General features: G+C 43.5%; 1 protein-coding gene across 1 annotated transcript; it reads right to left on the reverse strand.

Moving 5' to 3' along the window:
- Positions 1–7,194: 7,194 nt before the first annotated feature.
- On the reverse strand, positions 7,195–20,409 carry LOC147461381 (long chain acyl-CoA synthetase 9, chloroplastic-like). Its single transcript, XM_086508948.1, has 12 exons — positions 20,262–20,409; positions 19,624–20,085; positions 19,368–19,448; positions 19,015–19,287; positions 18,697–18,828; positions 18,443–18,616; positions 18,134–18,363; positions 8,541–8,658; positions 8,335–8,466; positions 8,126–8,260; positions 7,792–7,998; positions 7,195–7,656 (listed from the first exon to the last, which is right to left on the reverse strand). Exons 1-12 carry the CDS (start codon positions 20,295–20,297, stop codon positions 7,492–7,494), a joined length of 2,145 nt encoding a protein of 714 aa, XP_086365074.1. The 5' UTR covers positions 20,298–20,409; the 3' UTR covers positions 7,195–7,491.

Consider the following 20,409-nt stretch of genomic DNA (forward strand, 5'->3'; position numbering starts at 1 on the left):
AATGTGGCGCCAGAATTGAGATTTTGCCTTCTACGCTAACGAAGTAAAGAAGAAATCGGCCCCAACACAGCCGCGGGCCTGGCAAAAGCTTGCGAGCGCAGAACCTTGGTCGTCTGATTTTTTGACAGACCGGAGATGCCAGACATGCCATCGGATGCAATATTTGTGAATGAGGTGGAGGCTATTGCAGAGCAAACGCCAGTAGATGTGGTTGGTTCGGTGTCTGTCTGCAAAAATGTGGCCATGCTTGGGTAGGAGATGTGCAGCACATCATACCAGATAAAGAAGGAAGAAATGCTACAAGAGATTTCACAAAAGCAAGCAAACGGGTTGGAGGGAATAACACCTGCAGACTTATGAAGCAGGAAACGTTTGCCGAATGCCTGAAGAGGTGTGTTAGTCAGGGACTGAAGAAACATTATGCTTGGCACTGCCTTGGTCGACATGTATGCCAAATGTGTTTGGCCAGGAAACCCTGGGCTGTTTTCAGCAGATGCGAAGCAAGGATATCGCTCCAAATGCAATCACCTATGCTTTCAACTTTAAGGCATGGTGCACTAGGCAATAATCTGATATGAGCAACAAGTTCATGAGGATATTGTTAGTCAAGGGGGCTGTTAGAGAAAGGAGTTGTTCTTGGCATTACCTTGGTCAACATCTTATAGATGAAGTTGTGGATTGTTTTAAGCTGATGTGAAGCGAGTGCCTTCCTCCGGATGCAATCATCTATACTTGCATCTTGAAGGCATGTGGCAATTTCAAAGACGTTGAGATGGGCAATAGAACTCTCGATGATAGTGTTAGTCAGGGGCTGTCGACAAAAAGCTATGCTTGGCACTCCCTTGGCCAACATGTATGTCAAACGTGGCAGGTCCAGGAAGCTTGGAGTCTTTTCAACCGATGTGAAGCGAGGGCATCTCTCCAGATGCAATCATCTACGCTTTCCTCTTAATTGCATGTGCCTCTGCCTTGGTTGATATGTATGTCCGGAATGTCTTCTCGTGAAATGCATTAATTGCAAGATACAGGAGCTCTGGCTGGTTGTTTTTAGGATGCGAAGCGAGGGCACTTCTCTTGATGTAATCACCTCTGTTTGCATCTTGAAAGCATGTGGCACTACGTAGGACTCCGATATGAGAAATAATGGTATTGTTAGACAGGAGCTTCGTGCTTGGCACTGCCTTGATGGACATGTATGCTAGATGTGATGTGCTTGAGAAAACACAAAAAGTGCTTCTGTCAAGAATGTCATTTCTTGGAACATGCTGATTGCGGGATATGCTCAACAGCGGCAGGGCCAGGAAGCTCTGGGCCGTCAAAAAAACCTGTTATGCTTGGCACTGCCTTGATCGACATGTATGCCAAATGTTGCATGGCCAACAAGCCCTAGGACTTTACATTTCAGATCAGCAACTCCTCCGTTGTTCAGGCTGCAGCCTCATTCACTCGGCATGCACCCGCAATCCCTTTAAACCCCCTTCAAAATTAAAACCAGGATCGGTTTTCCTGCATACACTTTATAAGCTTCTTCATTGTTCAGCGTTGCAGTCTCACACGCTCGGCATGCACCTGCAAGCCTTTTGAACCCCCTTTAAAGTTAAAACCAGGATCACGACCTTCCACAGTGGAGCTACCCTCTCAATGTCAGGAAACTTTGCCCATCAAAAACTTAGTCCACTTCAGTTGATTATGAGGATATTATACCTGCATTCCTCGAGCGCAAAAATAGTGACGTCTACATGGTCTTAGATGGCACAAGATGGATGGCAAAACACTCCGCGCATGCAGCATTGGGTCAGTTTGAGCATAGAGCTCGAAGCCAACATTGCCTGTTTTGATAAAGTGTTAATAGCGTTCATCTCATTGCCCTCGCTCATAAGAGTTAGAAGCAGGTAATTTTTGTTTAAATCCTTGAAGAGAATGGCATTGAACTTCGTGAATACTTTGTCATACTACACGACAAATAGAAAATTAACATATCCATTGAGCGTGATTTGCAGAGTAGTTTTGACACAGATGCATCTATCAGCTTGACTAACAAGCTTGCGCCTGCTGCCAGTACGAGAAGAATTCTTCAAGTGGCATTCAGTTACAAAAGGCCTGCACTTGTCGACACGTCTTAAGAATTCTTTGAGAGAGCTCCAAGTAGAGGGCTGCGTGGTTGATGTGGCATGGCCTTGACCCCTCAATTCCTACAAATGTTTGTTGCCTCTCTTTTGCTTGTCCAAGAACAAAACATCGACATCCAAATTCTATCTAATCACGCCTTCAAGAAAAAAGCAGAGCACTAGACAAAAGTAGAGTGTTGAACATAGCATAGCGCTAATTTATTTATTTACTTGGTGAGCCAAACGTCCTATTTCGACTCTTTGAGCTCGCAAGCGGCCATGTGGCACAATTTCATCTATTGGAGGAGGTTCTGCAAGATGAGGCATCTTGCAAGGTAGGCCCGTTTGGACAGGGTTCGTGGACAGGGTTCGGCAGCACAGTAGAGGGTGCACTAGAGCAATAGTAGATTGGGCGTCATTAGCATGATAGCTAGCCACCAGAGGGATGAAATTAGGTCAACATTGGGCATCAAATGGCAAAAGGAGATCATGCCCAAGAGGTGAGCAACTCTGAAGGGCCTCAAGCATGGCTGCAAGGAGGGACGGCGTTGCTGAAGCATGGCTTGCTTGATTGGACGTACAAGAGGGACCTGACTGGAGGAAACAAGGGCATCATCATCATCATCAAGAAGCATCGAGGGCTGGAGAAAGCAGGCCGCTTGGCACAATCCACGCCATTTGCTTTTCACTGGAATCAGATGATCTAGTTTTACAGTGATGGACGCTTTTTTTGTTTTATTGCTTATTGCTTATCGCTTGGTGAGCCCAGATCCTCGTTGCACGCCCTTCTGTACCTCGGCTTCCACCAAGGCGACAACAAGCACTGTAAAAAGAGCATCCAATGCTGTGAAAAAGTATCCAGCACTCTGAAAAAGCATCGGCTGCACCTTGCTTCACCTTGGCTTCGGCTTCTCAATCAACAAGCATCGTATGACCGCTCTCTCTCTCTCTCTCTCTCTCTCTCTCTCTCTCTCTCTCTATATATATATATATATATATATATATATATATATATATATATGGAAAAAGGAGTTTTCTGTTCATAGCATTTTTGACAAACAGAGATGGTGGATAACACATGCATGCAAGGGAGACTGAAAAACGATATCAAGGCTATGAGGGATACTAGGGTACACACATAGCTACGTGAGCAGTGTGCTTAGAGAGATGGAGTTGAGCCTCAACATCTACCTACACACGGATAGACGTAGATCCATGGATCAACAGACGACATCCCCCATTCCCGTGTCGTCTTCTTTGACGTAATTAAAGTGCACAGTTGGCAGCATTATGTGTTCTTTTCCATTAATATCTTTTGTTGGCAATAGTTGGGACATATATTCACAAAAATCGACGTTTCAATTGCACAACCGTGACTCCAGCTTGACAACACTACAAGGTTTGTTATATATATCTAGCACCCCATGACTATGCGTTTGCTTGGCGCAACACATAAACACAACGGGGCAGGGAACGGCTTCCGTTTCTTATAATTTTTTAAGAGACCACAGTGCCAGCTCTCCACCATACTTTTGTATGGCACCTCTGCATGATGTGCACTGTATACTTTGCAGTTTTAGTCTGTGATGTTTCATTGCAAGATGATATGTTTAACTATTCACATTGCTTTTTTGTAGCTAGATTCAGACATGGTCCTCCAGCTTGCACAATTGGATGACATTCGTACACGATTATCAGGTCGGTAGTGTAGTTCAATGTTTATAGTCTGTTTGTGCTTTCTGTATTTTTAAGTTTGTCAAAGTAGTTTAGCCATGTATTTTCCTCACTAGTGCATGCTCAATTTCAATCATCGTATCTATATATCAAATAGACATGCATTTCTTTTCTCACGGTTTGGAAATTCAACCTGTATATTGAAATATAGGAAAATTAACTACGCTTGATTGAGAATAAGATGGGTGTCTCAAAGATGGTTCCACGGTTTAGAGACTAAATGAGCAATATTGCTAGGTTGAATGGTGCAATCTACAAACAACTACCAAAGTAGATTAAGTTGTAACCATTTTACTCCATTCAATTACCCTCTTTAGTAGCCCTTTGTTGTATATCGAGCACTATGAGACACAACTTGCTTCTTCCCAATACTCATCAAGTCCCAAGCTAAGCTATTATTGGTGCCTATCAATTGGTTCTACTCATTTTCTCGTGTCCCCACAATAAACCCAAGGCGACAGCAATCACAACCAACTAACTAAGTAACCAGATGCGCTCTAGAATCTATCAAATTATGTACGAGAAAGGCCCACCAAGCAAGACTAGTTGGATTTTATGGTCATTGTCCTCAATACATTTTATTCCATTTTCAACATATAAATAGAGGGACGTTATAGTCATTTGCATTGCCTTCTTTTCGAGTTCCTTGCTCCCTACAAACCTTTCTACTGGCTATGGATTCCGTCTCATGGCCCCATGTGTCAATCTTTTGAGGGTGCTTAGGCAAAACAGAAGGCTACTTATGATGATCAATACCGCACACGGCTACAACTCACCAAAATGAAAAACTACATGAAGACAATCATGAGTGCCCTGATTGAGAATCAGTACATCACGAAGGGGGAGAAGAGAGAAGTATGCAAAGCGACAGACCGTATACACCACTGTCTTGGTTTAGCCAAGGTATGTAGGCTTGGCCACCACGCCCGAGAAACTTGTGAGATTTTAGGACGTCCTACACCCTCATACCCTTAGCCACATTTTATGTTTCCAACTATAATGACTCCGGTACATACACGCCACTAAGAAGGCAACTCTGATTCTAAATGATGAGTTATTTTTTCCTCCTTGTGTTGCACACAACACTGTAAATTGAGCGAGAGTCTATTGCAATAGGGTCGGGTGGGAACCTCCCTTTACGAATCTTTGGGAATCTGCTCATCGGATTCTCAAAAGGCACTCGTCATGAATTGTTCAACAAAAAACACGTTCCTATATGCACTAAATGAAACAATATAAAAGACATGAAAAGAATATCTATGCGTACACATGGCTATATGCACTCACACACTCAAATTATAAAAAAATAACCAAAACAATCTGGTTTATGGTGATTTAAGTGGAGGAGGCACTTGTGGTGGTGAAGCCTCTTAAGAAGGTACTGCATTCTTTCCTCCTCCACTTCTAGTAACCCCCTTCAAAGTTGAGGGTCCTTCATCCCCATTCTCACACCTACATTTCTCTTCTACAATTGCGTCATTATTGTGACATTTGGCAAGATACACATGCAGTTATATAAAGTCCATACAACATCTCAACCCATTGTCTAACATAAAATCGTCAGCTTGATGTAGCACTTCTTTAGTCAAATTTCCTTTCTTAGCCCGTGCCATTGCATATCGCCAAAACCCATCAACCTTGTCAAACACGTAAACAAAAAATTTGATCCTTTCTTTATCTTTGCCCCATAAGTAGCAACTTTCAGTGGCAAGTGGCATGTCTAGTTGCCAAATCTTCCACTAACTTTCACGTTCCTCCTTTTCCTAAACTCGTGTCTAAGGACATACTTGTTTCCCTCCAATGGATTTTACCATTCTTAAAGAACCCAATTTTTCTTCAAAGCATCATTAAAGCTATCGTAGTCCCTCCTACTATGATCTATGCTATCACACCATATCCATCTATACACAAATTCTTCTTTACTCTTTTGCCTTTAAGGTAGCCTCTTGTCTTCCAATCGTATCGAACTTTAAAATATTGCATCTTTGTTACACATACAATTTAAGCAACGTGATCAACATACTGGTTCGTGTTGTCAAAAAAAGTATGTCGAGACATTGCTCCATATAAATATTTGGTCTTGAGGATTGCAAGCCTATTGCTACTTCTACATAGACAGGTTTGCACCTTAACCTTTATGGTGTTGGTTGGTGTCGATCTTTATGAGTAGGGCATTGGTTGCCTTACTATGTATATGCTTTAGAAGGTTAGACATTAGTTTGCAGTCTCAAAGCTCACAAATGAGTAGATATGTGCATATCCTAGCGTCCAAGGAATGACATACTATTAAGCAAAGCTTTGGTTACGTGAGTAGCACTATATATCTTGGATTGGTTGTATCCCAAGGGGGGATCATTGCTACCATAAGCACCTACTTAAATTTCAGAATTTGTATTTCATTTTTCAATCACTAAATAATCTTCCCTCTTTGCAATAGTGCAATATCAAACTCTAGCATAATGGCTTTACATATATATTGCCCACAAGACGAAACTAAGTTCCATCGACTCAAATGATTGTCCATACCCTCATCACGTTGCTTAAAGTCTCAAGAAATGATATAGAGTCCTTCACTTCAAATCCACATTTTCACCTATACTCACCTTTGACAGAGTAAGGTTTAGTCACGTCTTCTTTAGACCACAATCATTTTCTTGGTGCTCACACTACATTCATTTATCATAGTGAATCCAAATTCACGCCTTGTTATCTTCACTTATGTGTTCGTTCATCTCAAACCTACTTAGATTGTTGTCATTTATGGAAACTTATGAAGAACAAATGTTTCAGTTTTTAGAATCCTTCTTGAGGGATAGGTATTCAAGTGACTAAGTGCTGTCTTTGCACCCACTTCTTTGATCTACTTCCTTAACAAGACTATTTTGAAGCAATCTAATCAAGTTAGTTCTCTTCAATCACAATGGCATGTGCTGTCTTTGCACTGTATTGGGTAGTCTGCTTCCTTAACATTGAAGCAATCTAATCAAGTTAGTTCTTTTCACTCAGAGTGGACCTCTTCAAGTTGGTTCTTTTCACTTATGATGGACCTCTAATCACATCTTGCATGGGTATTCATCAAATTTGTATTAACATGGACCTATACAAAGCATAGAATTTTATGGGGCATGCGAGTGTGTGTGTGTGTGTGTGTGTGTGTGTGTGTGTGTGTGTGTGTGTGAGAGAGAGAGAGAGAGGGCTGCTCTTGTTGCTCCAAAACTACTAACAATCTTGCATTTGCTGTCTGGTTGGTATGCAATATTTAATCTTGCATTAGCACTTCCTGGTTGGTATGCAATTGTTGCATAATTCCACAACTTTATGATTGCGTTCCCTGATGCTCGGGGCCAACACCTGATTTTCAACTCGGTTTAGAACTGAAACCACCAAATGTGTGATTGAAACAATCAAATAATGATATTGACTGCTAAAACTTGGAACCTGGAGCCTACTCCTAGAAACTTGTGGACTAAGTTGTGAGGTGCCCTGACGCTACCACTACCCTCTATGAGAACAACCAATGGATAACATGTTCGTGTCCTCTGATCCTCAGGCTTTATCTGCTTTCATAATAGAATATATCATTAGACCTACATGCTTGCAAAGCCTGCATTACGACCCCTCAAGGAACACACCAACAAAGAATCTTATTCTAAGCATAGAGTTTCTCAAGCTCCTGATCAAATTCCTTTCGCAGGTTCTCTCTCTTCAGCTTCAATGCTGCCGTAACTAGGCCACTCTCTGGAGTCCAAGGCTCTGATACTAATAGTATTTTCGCTGGTATCTCAAACCTTTCTAACTTTGCGGCCTTCCCGACCTGCAAAATATGAGATAGTCAATCATGGAGTCCATGAAATCTCAGATCAACCAGATATATACAAGAACGGTCTCTTCATCGACCTCACTTATACGACAAAAGATCCTTCAATTGGGCTGCCAAGTCTTCTGTTACCTTTTGCAACGAAAGGAGCACCTCCTTGGTTGCCTCTTCCATCTCACACAGGTCGCTGAGTGTATTGTAGTGAAAGCCTTTGTGGTTAGCCCAGCTTTCAAGGACCTGCCTAGAAGGAACTATGATAGCAACAGCATAGCTGTGAAAGGGATTTGCATGTACCATTATGTTCTCCACGTATGCACTCCCACCGAGAGCAGCTTCGACCTGGAGAGCTCACAACCTCATAATTAGATTAGCTTGGGGCAGTCTTGTGAACGGAAGAAAACAAGAATCTTCACTAGAGCTTCATAAGAGGATGGAGCGAATGCAAAGTAGACAGGCAAAATTCTACCTTCCCAAGCGAGATGTATTCACCGTGTTGCAGCTTGACAATGTCCTTCTTCCTATCAATAATCTCAAGGCAGCCATCTTGATGGAACTGACCTATGTCCCCTGTGTAAAACCACCTCATACCTGTCTCATCAACCTACATGTTGCGCATGCAATAAATGAGTACCCAGTGCCAACCATTATCTAGGCCCTCCACTGCAGAATCCTTACCTTGTAAGCCTCGTTTGTCTTTGCTTGATTTTTGAAATATCCGAGTGTAACACTAGGTCCTCCAATCACTATCTCACCCCTTGGCATTGGGCGGTCAGTTATCGAGTACCCTCCCTCTTCCCAGTTGATCAACTGAAAGAGCCTCAGGATACTATAAATCTCAGTCTTTTGCAGTTGTCTATGATTCCCATTCGGTAAAGATTTACCTTTATATAGCAGTTGGGTACAGGAGGACCAGCCCGACCAACTGTCATGTCATCCCATTCGGAAAAGGAAGCTCCTGCACATGTTTCCGTCAGACCATAGCCTTGGGCAATTGGTGAGCTGCACAAAAAACAGTCCCTTCACATTTTTCCATCAGGAAATTTGCATCAAACGTGCCCTTTCTTTATAATCTTAAGCGAAACGATGCCAAATTGAAATGTTAACTCCAAAGAGCAGAGAAGAAAGCATGAGATGATGTAGCGAGGCACAGCGTGCTGAGTGCCCTGCTGATGCAGCATAGTGTGCTGCCAATCTGCAGCGCACTCAAAGATGGAAACATGGGAGTCTGGCTCCTACAGGGAAGGCCATGACAACTTACCAGGGTCCAGGAGAACTCACAAAAATGGTCATCCTCAACCCATTAATCCAAACCCGAGTCAAAGACGAAAAAGTGGAGTTGAAATGATCAAGGGCCAAGGGAGATCATCTCTCACTATCGAGAGTGAACTATCTCAAGAGCTTGCCATGGCAAGTGCACATGTTTTGGCATTCTTAATGGGCTATCGCATTGGCTGCTAGGCAGGAAAGGAATGCGATAGATTGTTGCCAAGCTTGATAGGGATTCGGAAGTTCGAGGTTCCAGGCAAACCGTTTGGCTTTGCAGCAGATCATGCTATCCATATGTTCCCCAATGGCATGTACACATGCGTGAGGGACATGGTCATATGAACCTTAGTTTCAACAGTTTATATTTATGAAGGTGCTCCCACTTGTGACTGTGGTGCATTTTGAGGTGGGCTGACAGAGTCAAATTTACACACGCTTCCCCACGGTATGACATCAAAAACATAACGTCAGCATTTCATGCACTGCCCCACGAAATGGTTAATATAAATGACAAGTATGGAGAGAATGGCGTGCCTATTGTCACAAACTACTGAAGTGTCAATGTCATTGAAGAGCGCCTGGGTTACAGCTCCCCGAGCCTAGCCCTAGCCAACCTGCAGATCCCGGCCGAGGGGCCAAAACCCTAACAGAAGCAAAAGAAACTTCCTAAGTCTTGCAGATGGGCCCCAAAAATAACAAAAGGGTTAGAATTTTGATCCTAACACCTCCCAACTTATGGGACCCTGTCCGATCGGCGATGGGGCCCAAACTAATTAAATAAAGCAGAACTCACTCAACACACCAAAATCGCATTTAGGCTGATGACATGGCTGCTGTGTGGACCTTCCACAAATCACGCCGCGTTCACGCTGACAGCTGCTGACATGGCAGATTGTACGGACAGCCATAAGCGCTAGCATTTGGAAGACTAGATGCTTATAGACTATTTGCTTTTCATGTAAACTGCTTTCGAGGGCCAAGGGCCTTTACATATAATTGTGAGCCCTCTCTTTGGCATTCTACCAATTTAGATGCAGAGCAGAGCCACAGGTGTTGTACCGTGTTGAAGCAACATAAAGAAATACCGAAAGGAGCGCCATCTTTTGGGGCCAGTGCTCTCTTGGGGTGAAACTCCGCGACTTTGTGTCTCATGTGCAATGTAGTCAATCTGAGTGTTTTGAAGTACTAGAAGTATATGCAGTCTATTCTTTTCTGTTAGCACTTTCCCCTCCCATTACAGTGGTATCAAAGCTCCACTTATGTGCTCTTTTGAAAGCATACCGGTCCTACCAAGAACAGAGCACACTGGCGTTTCTAGATTCTACAGAGTACCTGCAATTTCTTCTCGACGAGCTTCGCGACGTACTTTCGCGGCATCCTCTCCCGATGCTACAAAGTTTTCAACAATTCCTAAATAACATGTTGCCCCCTCTGGTGCCCCAGGTGGTACCACCTTCTCCGGCACCAAAAAGTACAAAGAGCCTCTAACCGACAACCCTCTTAAACTGGGGGTGTTTTTAGGAATATGGTACAGTTATCTGATCCAATGCAACCGCCTCTGCCACCGCCGTTGCCACTGCCTCCCCCACACCAGGGTACAATGGTTGGAGCCCATATGGATATCCCTACTATCCACATCCGGGGTTTGTACCGAACCAACCAAAAAATTTCAAGGATGGTAGGATGACAATAAAAATTTTCTCTTTTTTGGGGTGATAATCGGAAGAAAGTGTTCTAGTCCCTCCAATAATTTGACATCATCTATGCTTTGGGGAACTACACAGAAGAATCAAAGATTTCTCAAGCCGCGGGATCCCGGATTTCTCGAAGATAAATGCTATGCAATGGTGGAGTTCAATCGCTACCCGACCGCATGCTCCAAGGACTTGGCAAGCTTTCAAAACTACTTTTGCACGCAGTTACATGACCTCTCTGTTTGAAGTCCAGATTTTGTCAAAATGGGGAAACATGAAAATGCTTGCCACGAAGACCATGGAAGACTATAACCAAAGGTTTCTCGATGTCTACCTTCCGGTGTCTTTCTTCAAGTTGATTCCCTTGAAGGACCAATGCGAGCAATATACAATGGGACTCCCATCACCGTTACAAGAGTATTGTCTTTCCAAACAAGTATCAACCATGCAAAAACTAATGGACCATGTTGCAGTCAGGTATAAGCTTATAAATAGGCAAGCTAGAATTTACTGCAAAAAACACCCCGGCAACAAATCAAAATCCCCGATTACAACGACCGACTCCTCGGAATTCTTGTGAGAGTCAATATATATACCTCGATGAGTCCAGGATAAGCACAGATTCACCCTTAAAAGGAAAGTGCAAGGTACAGACCCATGGTAGTCACCTACAAGACAATATAACCATCAACTTCATCATGCATAGATTGACTAAATACCACGACATCCCCACGAACGTCGTCAATGCCCAATAGTGGGTGTAGAACTAGGTACTAACATATGCTCCCATACACAACACACACCACACGCACACACACGCGAGCATACATCAACACAAAGTTCAAAGTATTGAGTTTCTGTAATGACTCCGAAGATCAAGGGCATACTCGGCCATAATGAAGCCTAGCACTAAAAGAAGCATTAAATCAGAAAAATTAGCACAAAGGCCTGGTTTGACGCCTCAACAATGAGACACTTTATTACAAGAAGACAGATGTTTTGGATGTTTTCAGTCAGGGCATACTTATTTTAATTGTCCCCTACGAACCGATAGACCCGCCGAGCCGACCTCTGCCCCGACAACCGACAAAGCCTCAGAACCTCCGACTAAGCGAGCTAGACCTGCAATTGGGTTTGAACTTGATACTTATGACATTAACCTCGAAAGTTCAAATGAATTTTGCAGAGCTTATGGAAAAGTCAATGGCTTGAAAGCCCTTATCTTCTTTAACCCGAGCACCACCCTAAATTTTGTCCATCCTAGACTTCCTCAAGCAGATGGACTTTGACTAAAGTTCCCAAGGTGGAGAACGTAAAGCCGAGCTAGCTATCGAGCAAACCCAGAAGGTATACCTCTCATTGGTGCTCTTCTAGTAACCATCCAGGAAAAACCAGATTTTCACATCATGAAGTTGAGCAATTGTGACGCTGTCTTGGGCATGCCTAGGCACAACAAGAATTCAAATACGATACCGTACGATCACTTCGATCCTTAAAGTTCAACTGTCACGTGCACATTTAACCCTATGTGTACGTGGACAACCTACTTCATGACATGGGTTCACTTTAGTTAGATTAGGAAGTGTTCTGGCACTTTTGTGAGTCTGTTCGCAGACTATACATGTCCAGGCACTTAGATTAGATGCATATCCTCTGGTTGCACACAGCATGATCATCAGATTTCCATCAGAACCTATCAGGAGTATTTTTACAATGCATAGACCTATTTTCCCTATTTTAGCCAATTTTTACTTATTATTTTTAAGTGCCTTTTGTTGGGAACTGGGTAGGGCAATTTTGACAAGAAAGTATATACAGAAACCTAGCGCTAGGGCAGCAGGAACACAGCGTTCAACAGACACCTTCTCAGCAAGACCACCTTCCCACAACAGACCTAGCGTTTTCAGCCTATCTAACAGCCTAGCGTTTTTGCATAGCAGATCAGCCCTGGCGTTTGCAGTGCATATCAGCCCCGGCGACAGCAAGATAGCAGATCAGCCCTAGCGTTAGCAAATTCCATAGCAACACAGCAGATCAGCCCTAGCGTTAGCAGATTTCTCCAGCAAGACAGAACCAGCCCTAGCGTTTTTGGTTTGCATATCGGCCTCGGCGTTTTGCTGATTCATCGTGACGAAACCTCGGTAAGCACCAGCGTTTTCGGTTTTCAGCAGTCAAACACCGCAGTAGAAGTCTCAAACCTCGCAGATCTCACCTTCCCGCAGCAGATCCTCGCCGCATGGTCAGATCCAACGTAGTTTGCAGATTCAGCCCGGAAAACGCAGATTTCAGCATCAGCATTTTCAGCACGTCGTCGTCGCATCGTCACCATCGACATCGTCATCGACATAGAGTTAGAATTCAGTAGATAAAGACTTGCAGATTTCAGTCATTAGCATTTTCAGATTTCAGCCTGTCTCGTCGTGGTCCTCATCGTCGTCGACATCGTTGGCAAGTCCAAAGCATTGTAGAGATTTGTGCAATCAATAGTAGACCGCTCTAGCCATAGAGAGTGGGGCCTTCGGAGGAGAACATTCTGGTGTTGTATTCTTCTCTCTCTATCTCTCAGTCTCAGCACCTTCATTCACAGTGTTCACCACTTTGTTTGTGTCCATTGCACTCTCTCACTAAAGGAACGAAAGGCTCTCCCTTCTGTAAGTAAAAGGAACCTCGAGCACAGTTCGAAGCATAGTTTTTTCTAATGTCAACCATGCGGCATACGCGGGCGGGTATGGAAGCCCGCCACAAGCCCGATTCAGACCCCCTGAAGATTCCATACGTGGGATACCATACGGCACCCTAAAAAACACTTGAGAGTAGCACAAAAACCACAGAATGCAAGTTTAAACTTTAAAACACTAGAGAGCATTGGAGCAACACAAAACCACAGAATACATTAAAACTTTAAAGTTTAAACATCATAGACAATTAAATTTTGCTGGATTATTAAACTCGCTGCCCCACATATGGAAAAGGCAATCATACGTCACTCATGCTCGTACGCGTCCAGAAGCATGGTTGACCAATCGGACGCGTGAGAAAAAAACTATGGTTCGGAGCACTCATCTTGAGCAAAGTTCAACATTTACTTCCGCTGCACCTTACATCAACTGTCCAAACAAACACCAAATGAATTTTTTAATTGCTTTGTATTTAGATATTTTTTGAGCTTTGTTTAAAATACTGTTTGGAATTTGTTTGAAATGGATGTTATCAGTTTTGAACCTGGCTTGGTGCCGATTTAAGAATTGTTAAGACTTTGGTTTTGATATTGTTTCAAATATTTGTGATTTACTCTCGAGAGTGATAAATAAGAGAATTTATGAAAGATAATGCTTGCACATGCTCATGGCCTGGACCCTTGTGGTTATTTGAGGGGGGAGGATTGAATGTTTGTGAAGTGTTATTTTTACTCGTGGCCCCGACCTGGATGGTTATTTGTGGGGAGAGTATTGAGAAAGAAATAGTCTGAGCAGTGGTTGAGGCACGTTGCGGTCTGGGGAGTGTTTGGTTGTTTAAGGCCTCTATATCTCATGGCCCGGACCTCTTTAGGTTATTTGCAGGAGGAGTGATGACGGAGTCGTTGAATAGCTCATGGCCCGGATCGGGATGGTTGTTTGCGGGGGGAGTGTTCGTCGACAACTATATGTTTCTGTGTCTTGTAACATACATACGTAAGCATTTGTGTTGCATTGTGATGTGCCAACCACTAATATTCCTGATTGGGTGAGATTGCATGGGTTATGGGTATGTAATTTTAGTGCATCAAATACCCATCACAAATTGGCACAGTCCAGGTGTAATGGCTGATTTTGCTATGCCAAAATATTAAGAAATTCGATATTTCAATAAGAGGGGATGTCACAAATTGTTGATCTGTCAATGTCACTAAAGACCGCCTGGGATAGGACTCCCTGTGCCTAGCCCTAGCCAACCTACAAATCTCGGCCGAGGACCTAAACCCTAACAGAAGCAAAAGGACTTACAAACTTCTAGCTTGTATTGGTGCCGATTTGAGATTGCTTGATCCTGGTTTTGATATTGGCTTCAATGTTTTTGGGGAAACTTTTTCATACTCATGGCTCGGGCTTTTCCGAGAGGAGTATTGACGAGAAGAATTGATGCTTGACAAGGTTTAAATATACTCATGGCCCAGACCCTTGTGGTTATCTGCGAGGTTTGGAAGGGGGGGGGGGGGGGGGGGGTATATAGAAGAAAATTGGATATAGTCTGAGCAGTGTTAACTCTCAAAACCTCCGAGTGACACAGACTGTGTTCTAGGCCCTAGAGAACGTTTGGTTATCAAAGGCCTCTATATCTTATGTATCGGACCTCTTCAGGTTATTTGCGAAAGGAGTGATGAGGGGCGTTGAACAGCTCATGGCCCAGACCATATGGTTATTTGCGAGGGGGAGTGTTCAATGACGACTATATGTTTTTAAGTGATGTGCATATGTCAGCATTTGTATTCCATTGTGATATGCCACTAAAGAGAAATTGCCTAGGTATGTAGCTTTAGTGCATCGAGACACCCGTTTTACAGATTAGTGCGGTCTGGGTGTGACGGCTAATTTTGCTTACGCCAGATTATCAAGACCTCCAATATGAAAAACTGAATGACCCTCGGTTAATTTTTGAGCTAACTTGAATTGTTTTATAAATGTAATCATGGACGATTAGATGTCACAAATTGCTAACAAGTCAAGCTACTAAAGACCCACACCGTAGGCCTAACCCTAGCCAATCTGCATATCCCGGTGGAGGGGCCTAAACCCTAGCAAAAGCAGAAGAAGAGGAAGTCCTCACCAACTTAGAGATCCTTGCCGAGTGGCCTATAGGGTTAGATTAAAATCCTAACCCCCAACAACATATGGGACCCGGTCTGATGGGGCCAAAAAATAAGCAATCAACACAAACAAACACTTGCGTAGAAGCATGTTGATGTGGCAGTTGTACGGACCCCCACAAATTGCGCCGACTATTGTACGGACAGCTCCACATTTTACACAAACTACTAACGTGGAGCTACTCTACGGACAGACCCCTAAGGGCCCTAGCTTTTTGAGACCAAATGCTTTTAAAGTTGATACTTTTCGTGTAAACTTCTTTTGATGGCCAAAGGCCTTTATAAGAGAACTAAAGGCTCACTCTCTGGCATGCTTCCAGGTAGAGATGCAGAGCAGTGCCGCTCAAGTTGTACTGAGTTGAAGCAATATAAAGAAATATCGAAAGGGGCACCACAGTTTGGGGCCAATGCTCTCTGCTCTCTTGGGGAGGAACTCCACCACTCTGTGTCTTGTGTGCAATGTACCTCTTTCAGTTCAATTGTTTTGAAGCGTCTAAAGCTGTTCAGTCTGTTCTTTTCCGTTGGCACGTAGTGCCCTCCCATTACATGTTGGCCAAATGAAACTCATAAATCAAATGATTGAGGACATGCTGAGCAAGTTTGTCACTCATCGTCAGAATGATTGAAAAAAGAATCCCCCATAAATTGAATTCACTTATAATCTAAGCATGCGGCCACAAGTTATAGTCCATTCATGCTTATGTAAGGTTACGAGCCGAAACTCAAGGGGGTCGAATTACAATCTGTAGCAAATTTTCTGTAAGATATACATGAAATGTACATGATTGTGAAGGAAAGCATAAGACTGCACAAGATCGTGCGCTTTTATGCTAACCAGCATAGGCAACCCCGACACCTCCAAGAGGTCATGTGGGTATATTTGAAAATATCCATGGACTCATATGCTCAACACTAGTACATGTTCTAAATTGTCTTCTAGATATTGTGGACCATCCAAATCCTAGTGTGGTGTTCTATAAGTTAGACCTACCCTTTTATCTTAACGTTCAAACTTCATCCAGTGTTCCACGTTGGCCGTTTCAAGGGACGTTTGGGAATGCATGAGGTTATCCCGCTTGAGGAAGTTCCTAACTTGGAGAATAGTACTCGGTATGTACTCACCCACCGGTTCGATGATCCCTCCAACAATTGTTTTATACCTAAAGCTATCATAGCTGAACAAAAAAGATCACACTTGCACTTTGTAGACGAATCGGGAGAGGCGTGGTTCCCCTCCAAAGAAGATTGGCCCTCACGTCGAGCGCCCATGGCGGTATTTCTTTCTTAATTAAAAGTCAAGATTACAACATGCCACGGGACCACACACACATGATTTGAATTCATAATGGCCTTGGCCTTAAATTTATAAACACTTGGCCTTCAAAAAGAAACTTAAAAACCAACATAGCACTAAAATCATTTGCTTTTGATAACAAGTCCCCCAAAAAAGTAAAAGCCAACGGCTTTCAATTAAAGGCACTCAAAATCTTCTCCTACGTAAAAACTGCCACATCAGCAACGTCCATAGAGTCTGGCAATTTCCGCCATCAATTGCAGTGCATTTTGCGGACGACCACACTCAGATTTAGGTCCTTTGATTTCTTGTTCGCTGGCTGCTTCACTTGGAGCCACTCTTGCCAGTGCCACGTCACAGGCTGACCACATGGTTTGTTCCACTGGAACCTGAGTTGGTCAAACCTAAGGGTAAAATAAACCCATCAAACCTCTTATACAGAGAATTTCACCGAGAGGAAATATGGATCTAAGTCAATTGCGACTTGAGAGTTAGTGGGATCGTTGAAGAGTCGGTTCTCCGTTTTTGCTTCCTAAGGAGATTTGCTGAGGACAGCACATCAACATAAGGGTGGAAGTATTTCGTCCCTAGACATCACAATGGCGCCTCAGAATCCAGACCCTTAGGTTAGGGTGGTTATAAACCTATAAATAGAATCCTGAGCTCAATTGTGAGCTATCTAGTGTTATCACCCCACCTGGATTATAGACCCTTGGTAGTGTTTGCCTAGACACCCAAGCTAGGGTGTGGGCTGGTGTATGGGATGCCAACCCTTGAGGTGAGCCAATTAGGCTCTATGGCTAAAAGGTGAGTCGGATATCTACCCCTCATATTGTTTTTATGTGCTTGTGGCATGTCATGTGTGCAGGATGGATCCTTGGGGAGCACTAACACTCCCTCGTTGCGGATTGCGAAGAAGACCCAGGCCATGCATTGCTTTCCAGGCGAACTGTTGCATAAGCCAGAAACAATAAAAGTCCTCCCCACACACTCGCAGTCGCACTGTCTCTCTGCTTTACTAAATTAATGCAGGCTTATCTGCTGCTTTCTGTAGTACGAGTGTCAAGCCCGCACCTTAGCACACAAGTGAGAAGTCACTATTTCTATATACTCTAGGCCCCAAGGACATTTATAAGTATGTCACCGTAACAAGCACATCTTGCACACATAAATCTGGCATGAGCTACCCCTTGAGGGGTGGCCAATTAGTAAACCCAAGGAAAAGGCAAATTTTCAGAAACCACCACAAAATTTCCCTGAGCGCATACGCAAGATTTACAGAGGACTCTCAGCCGCAGGCTTTTGGTGAAAAGGCCAAGACTTTACCAGCTGTAAATCCAGAGAAAAGTTTCTTCAAGCAAAGTTAAAAAAGATTACCCTATGCAGATATTGACAAATCGCTGTGTATCCCCTGAAAGTGGGGCTCCCCCTGAAAGCATTAAACGAATATGCCCTCCCAGAACAGCTCGAATTTTTATGAAAACAAGGGCATCCCATAAGAGCTTTTCAAGACCCCAAGCGCCAAACCAACTCCCCTCCATGGCTGCAAGTCTTCTTTGGTAGGCAAGGTAAAAAAGCCTCTTTGGCAGACCTACCTTCGAATCCACCTACTCAAAGAACAAGAACAAAATCAATAGATCGTGTAATATTATAAGTTGTTTTGTATATGGGGCAAGAAGAGCAAACCGTTTTCCGGACGCCATCACGAATACGATCAAGGATAGCTGGGACGGCAGTCAGTAGCGTTGGACTCAGCTCCGATAGATCCCCTTTTGTGCCCTTTTTGATCTTGCTTGATGAGTCAATTAAGGTTAAAGGGGAGCCATATCCAATGGCGGCTCCATAAGCACACACAGTACACTGCATTAGGATGAAATCTTTGAATAAAACACAAAGTTGGACTTGTCAAAATAAGTGTTTCCTCAGAGCACATGTGTTACCTCAGCAGTAAGTTCCATAATATGAGCAAGAGGTAGGTATGCGACATAAATGTCTTTCAAACCTAGGTTTGGAACAATTTTGCCAACTCCTGCACTTGTGGCCACAATGTTTTCATGTGTTATCATCACTCCCTGTGACCAAAACAGCCAAAAAATGCCCCTCAATAAAAGGGCAGATATAGAGAATGTCAGAGCAATAGACAACTTAGAGGTTTGATCTGTATGTGTGCTCACATTTCACAACTCATGCTTGCTAATAATATTAAACAGAGTAAAGACTACCCGTTTAAACTAAAATCGCAATACAAACGATCGTACCTTCGGAAGACCTGTGCTTCCACTGGTGTACATTATGACAGCAACATCCCCCGAGGCAGGCAAATCAGGTTGCACAAGAGAAACTTGTCCTAAAATTTTCACTTCCTTTAAGGAAGCTATAGACCAGGAAGTAGGTGCATTTGATACAGAAGGCTCTCTCGTCTCCCCAACCTCGTGCATGTATATAACCCGCTTAACTGACTCTAACTTTTGTCCAACATCAATAACCTTTTTCAGCTGCTTCTGATCACATATTACTGTTTTCACCTCTGTCTGCCAGCAGGCACGACGTGTCAAATACCAGTTAAACTAAGGACTTTAGGTAAGTTATTCACAGGCCTGCTTGTTCCTACCTCGTTCAATGAGTGTACAAGAGCATCTTCACCCAATGACGCATATACCGTTACCACAGACAAGTTAAGACGAAAACAACCCTGTATAATCAAAGACACGACATGGCAGTTTTAGTCCCGCTTGTATCGTTACTGCAGAGAAAGAGAGCATGCAATCACTGCTACAAGTAGTTCAAGCATCAACAAGGCATCAATGCAAGACATAGCTTTAATGAGATGAAAATTACCATGCTGATACATACAGCACACAACTTACTTGCAGAGCAATAAACCAATCAGCTCGTGTTTCAGCAAAGATGGCACATCTCTCCCCTTTCCGATGACCAAGTGCAACAAGACCAGAAGCAAAGTTGCAAGCTTGTTCAAAAGCTTCTGCAAAAGAGAGCCATTCATAACTCCCAAGAGTCAATTTCTCAAAAGAGCGGCCATCGCTAGCAGGCTCAAGTTCCCTTTTGATGAGGCGACGAGTACCAAGAAACTTTTCAGGACCATGCATCTTGCATGCTTGCTCAAAGACATGAGCAACGGTAGTTGCCCCTTCCCAAGGCCTCTCCACAAGCTTTTCGAACCTGTGATTCCTCTTCGTCAAGCCAGGCTCCCCGCCTACTTTCACAGTCGCACCTCTTTCTTTCTTGTGCAAGAGGGCCTTCAAAATAAAGGCCAAGATCACTGGTAGCAGAATGCTCACAAATAATGTTCCCATTGTATGTTTTCCAGCCTGTAACAGAGCATAGCCCGTGAAAGTTTACACTGGACGCATGCACAAAGAGCTCTCTCTCTCTCTCTCTCTCTCTCTCTCTCTCTCTCTCTCTCTCTCCCCCCCGCTAACGCACATATGCATACATTTATATATATCTACATTGCAGGCGCGCTGCCCCACGCGCAAACACACACCTTCGTTGAAACACTCAGATTTACAGGCTTCCTCATGGCGGACTCGACGAAGCAGCAGACCAGCGCAATTGGAATTTTGCATGTTCACTAGCAACCTGCACTTCTCGATAATTACACTCGCATCTTCTATACTTTAAGGGGTAGGCCT

The sequence above is a fragment of the Adiantum capillus-veneris genome, chromosome 3 (assembly GCF_014529385.1).
Source record: "Adiantum capillus-veneris isolate H3 chromosome 3, ASM1452938v2, whole genome shotgun sequence".
NCBI classification, from domain to species: Eukaryota; Viridiplantae; Streptophyta; class Polypodiopsida; order Polypodiales; family Pteridaceae; genus Adiantum; species Adiantum capillus-veneris.

What these genes read in the sequence shown, in the direction of transcription:
- LOC147461381 (XM_086508948.1), bottom strand. Translation starts at nt 20,297, where the DNA reads ATGAGGAAGCCTGTAAATCTGAGTGTTTCAACGAAG. An exon ending in TACCCAACTGCTATATAAAG is followed by an intron (nt 8,467 to 8,540) that starts GTAAATCTTTAC and finishes AGGCTCTTTCAG; the next exon opens with TTGATCAACTGGGAAGAGGG. An exon ending in AGACAAACGAGGCTTACAAG is followed by an intron (nt 8,261 to 8,334) that starts GTAAGGATTCTG and finishes CGCAACATGTAG; the next exon opens with GTTGATGAGACAGGTATGAG.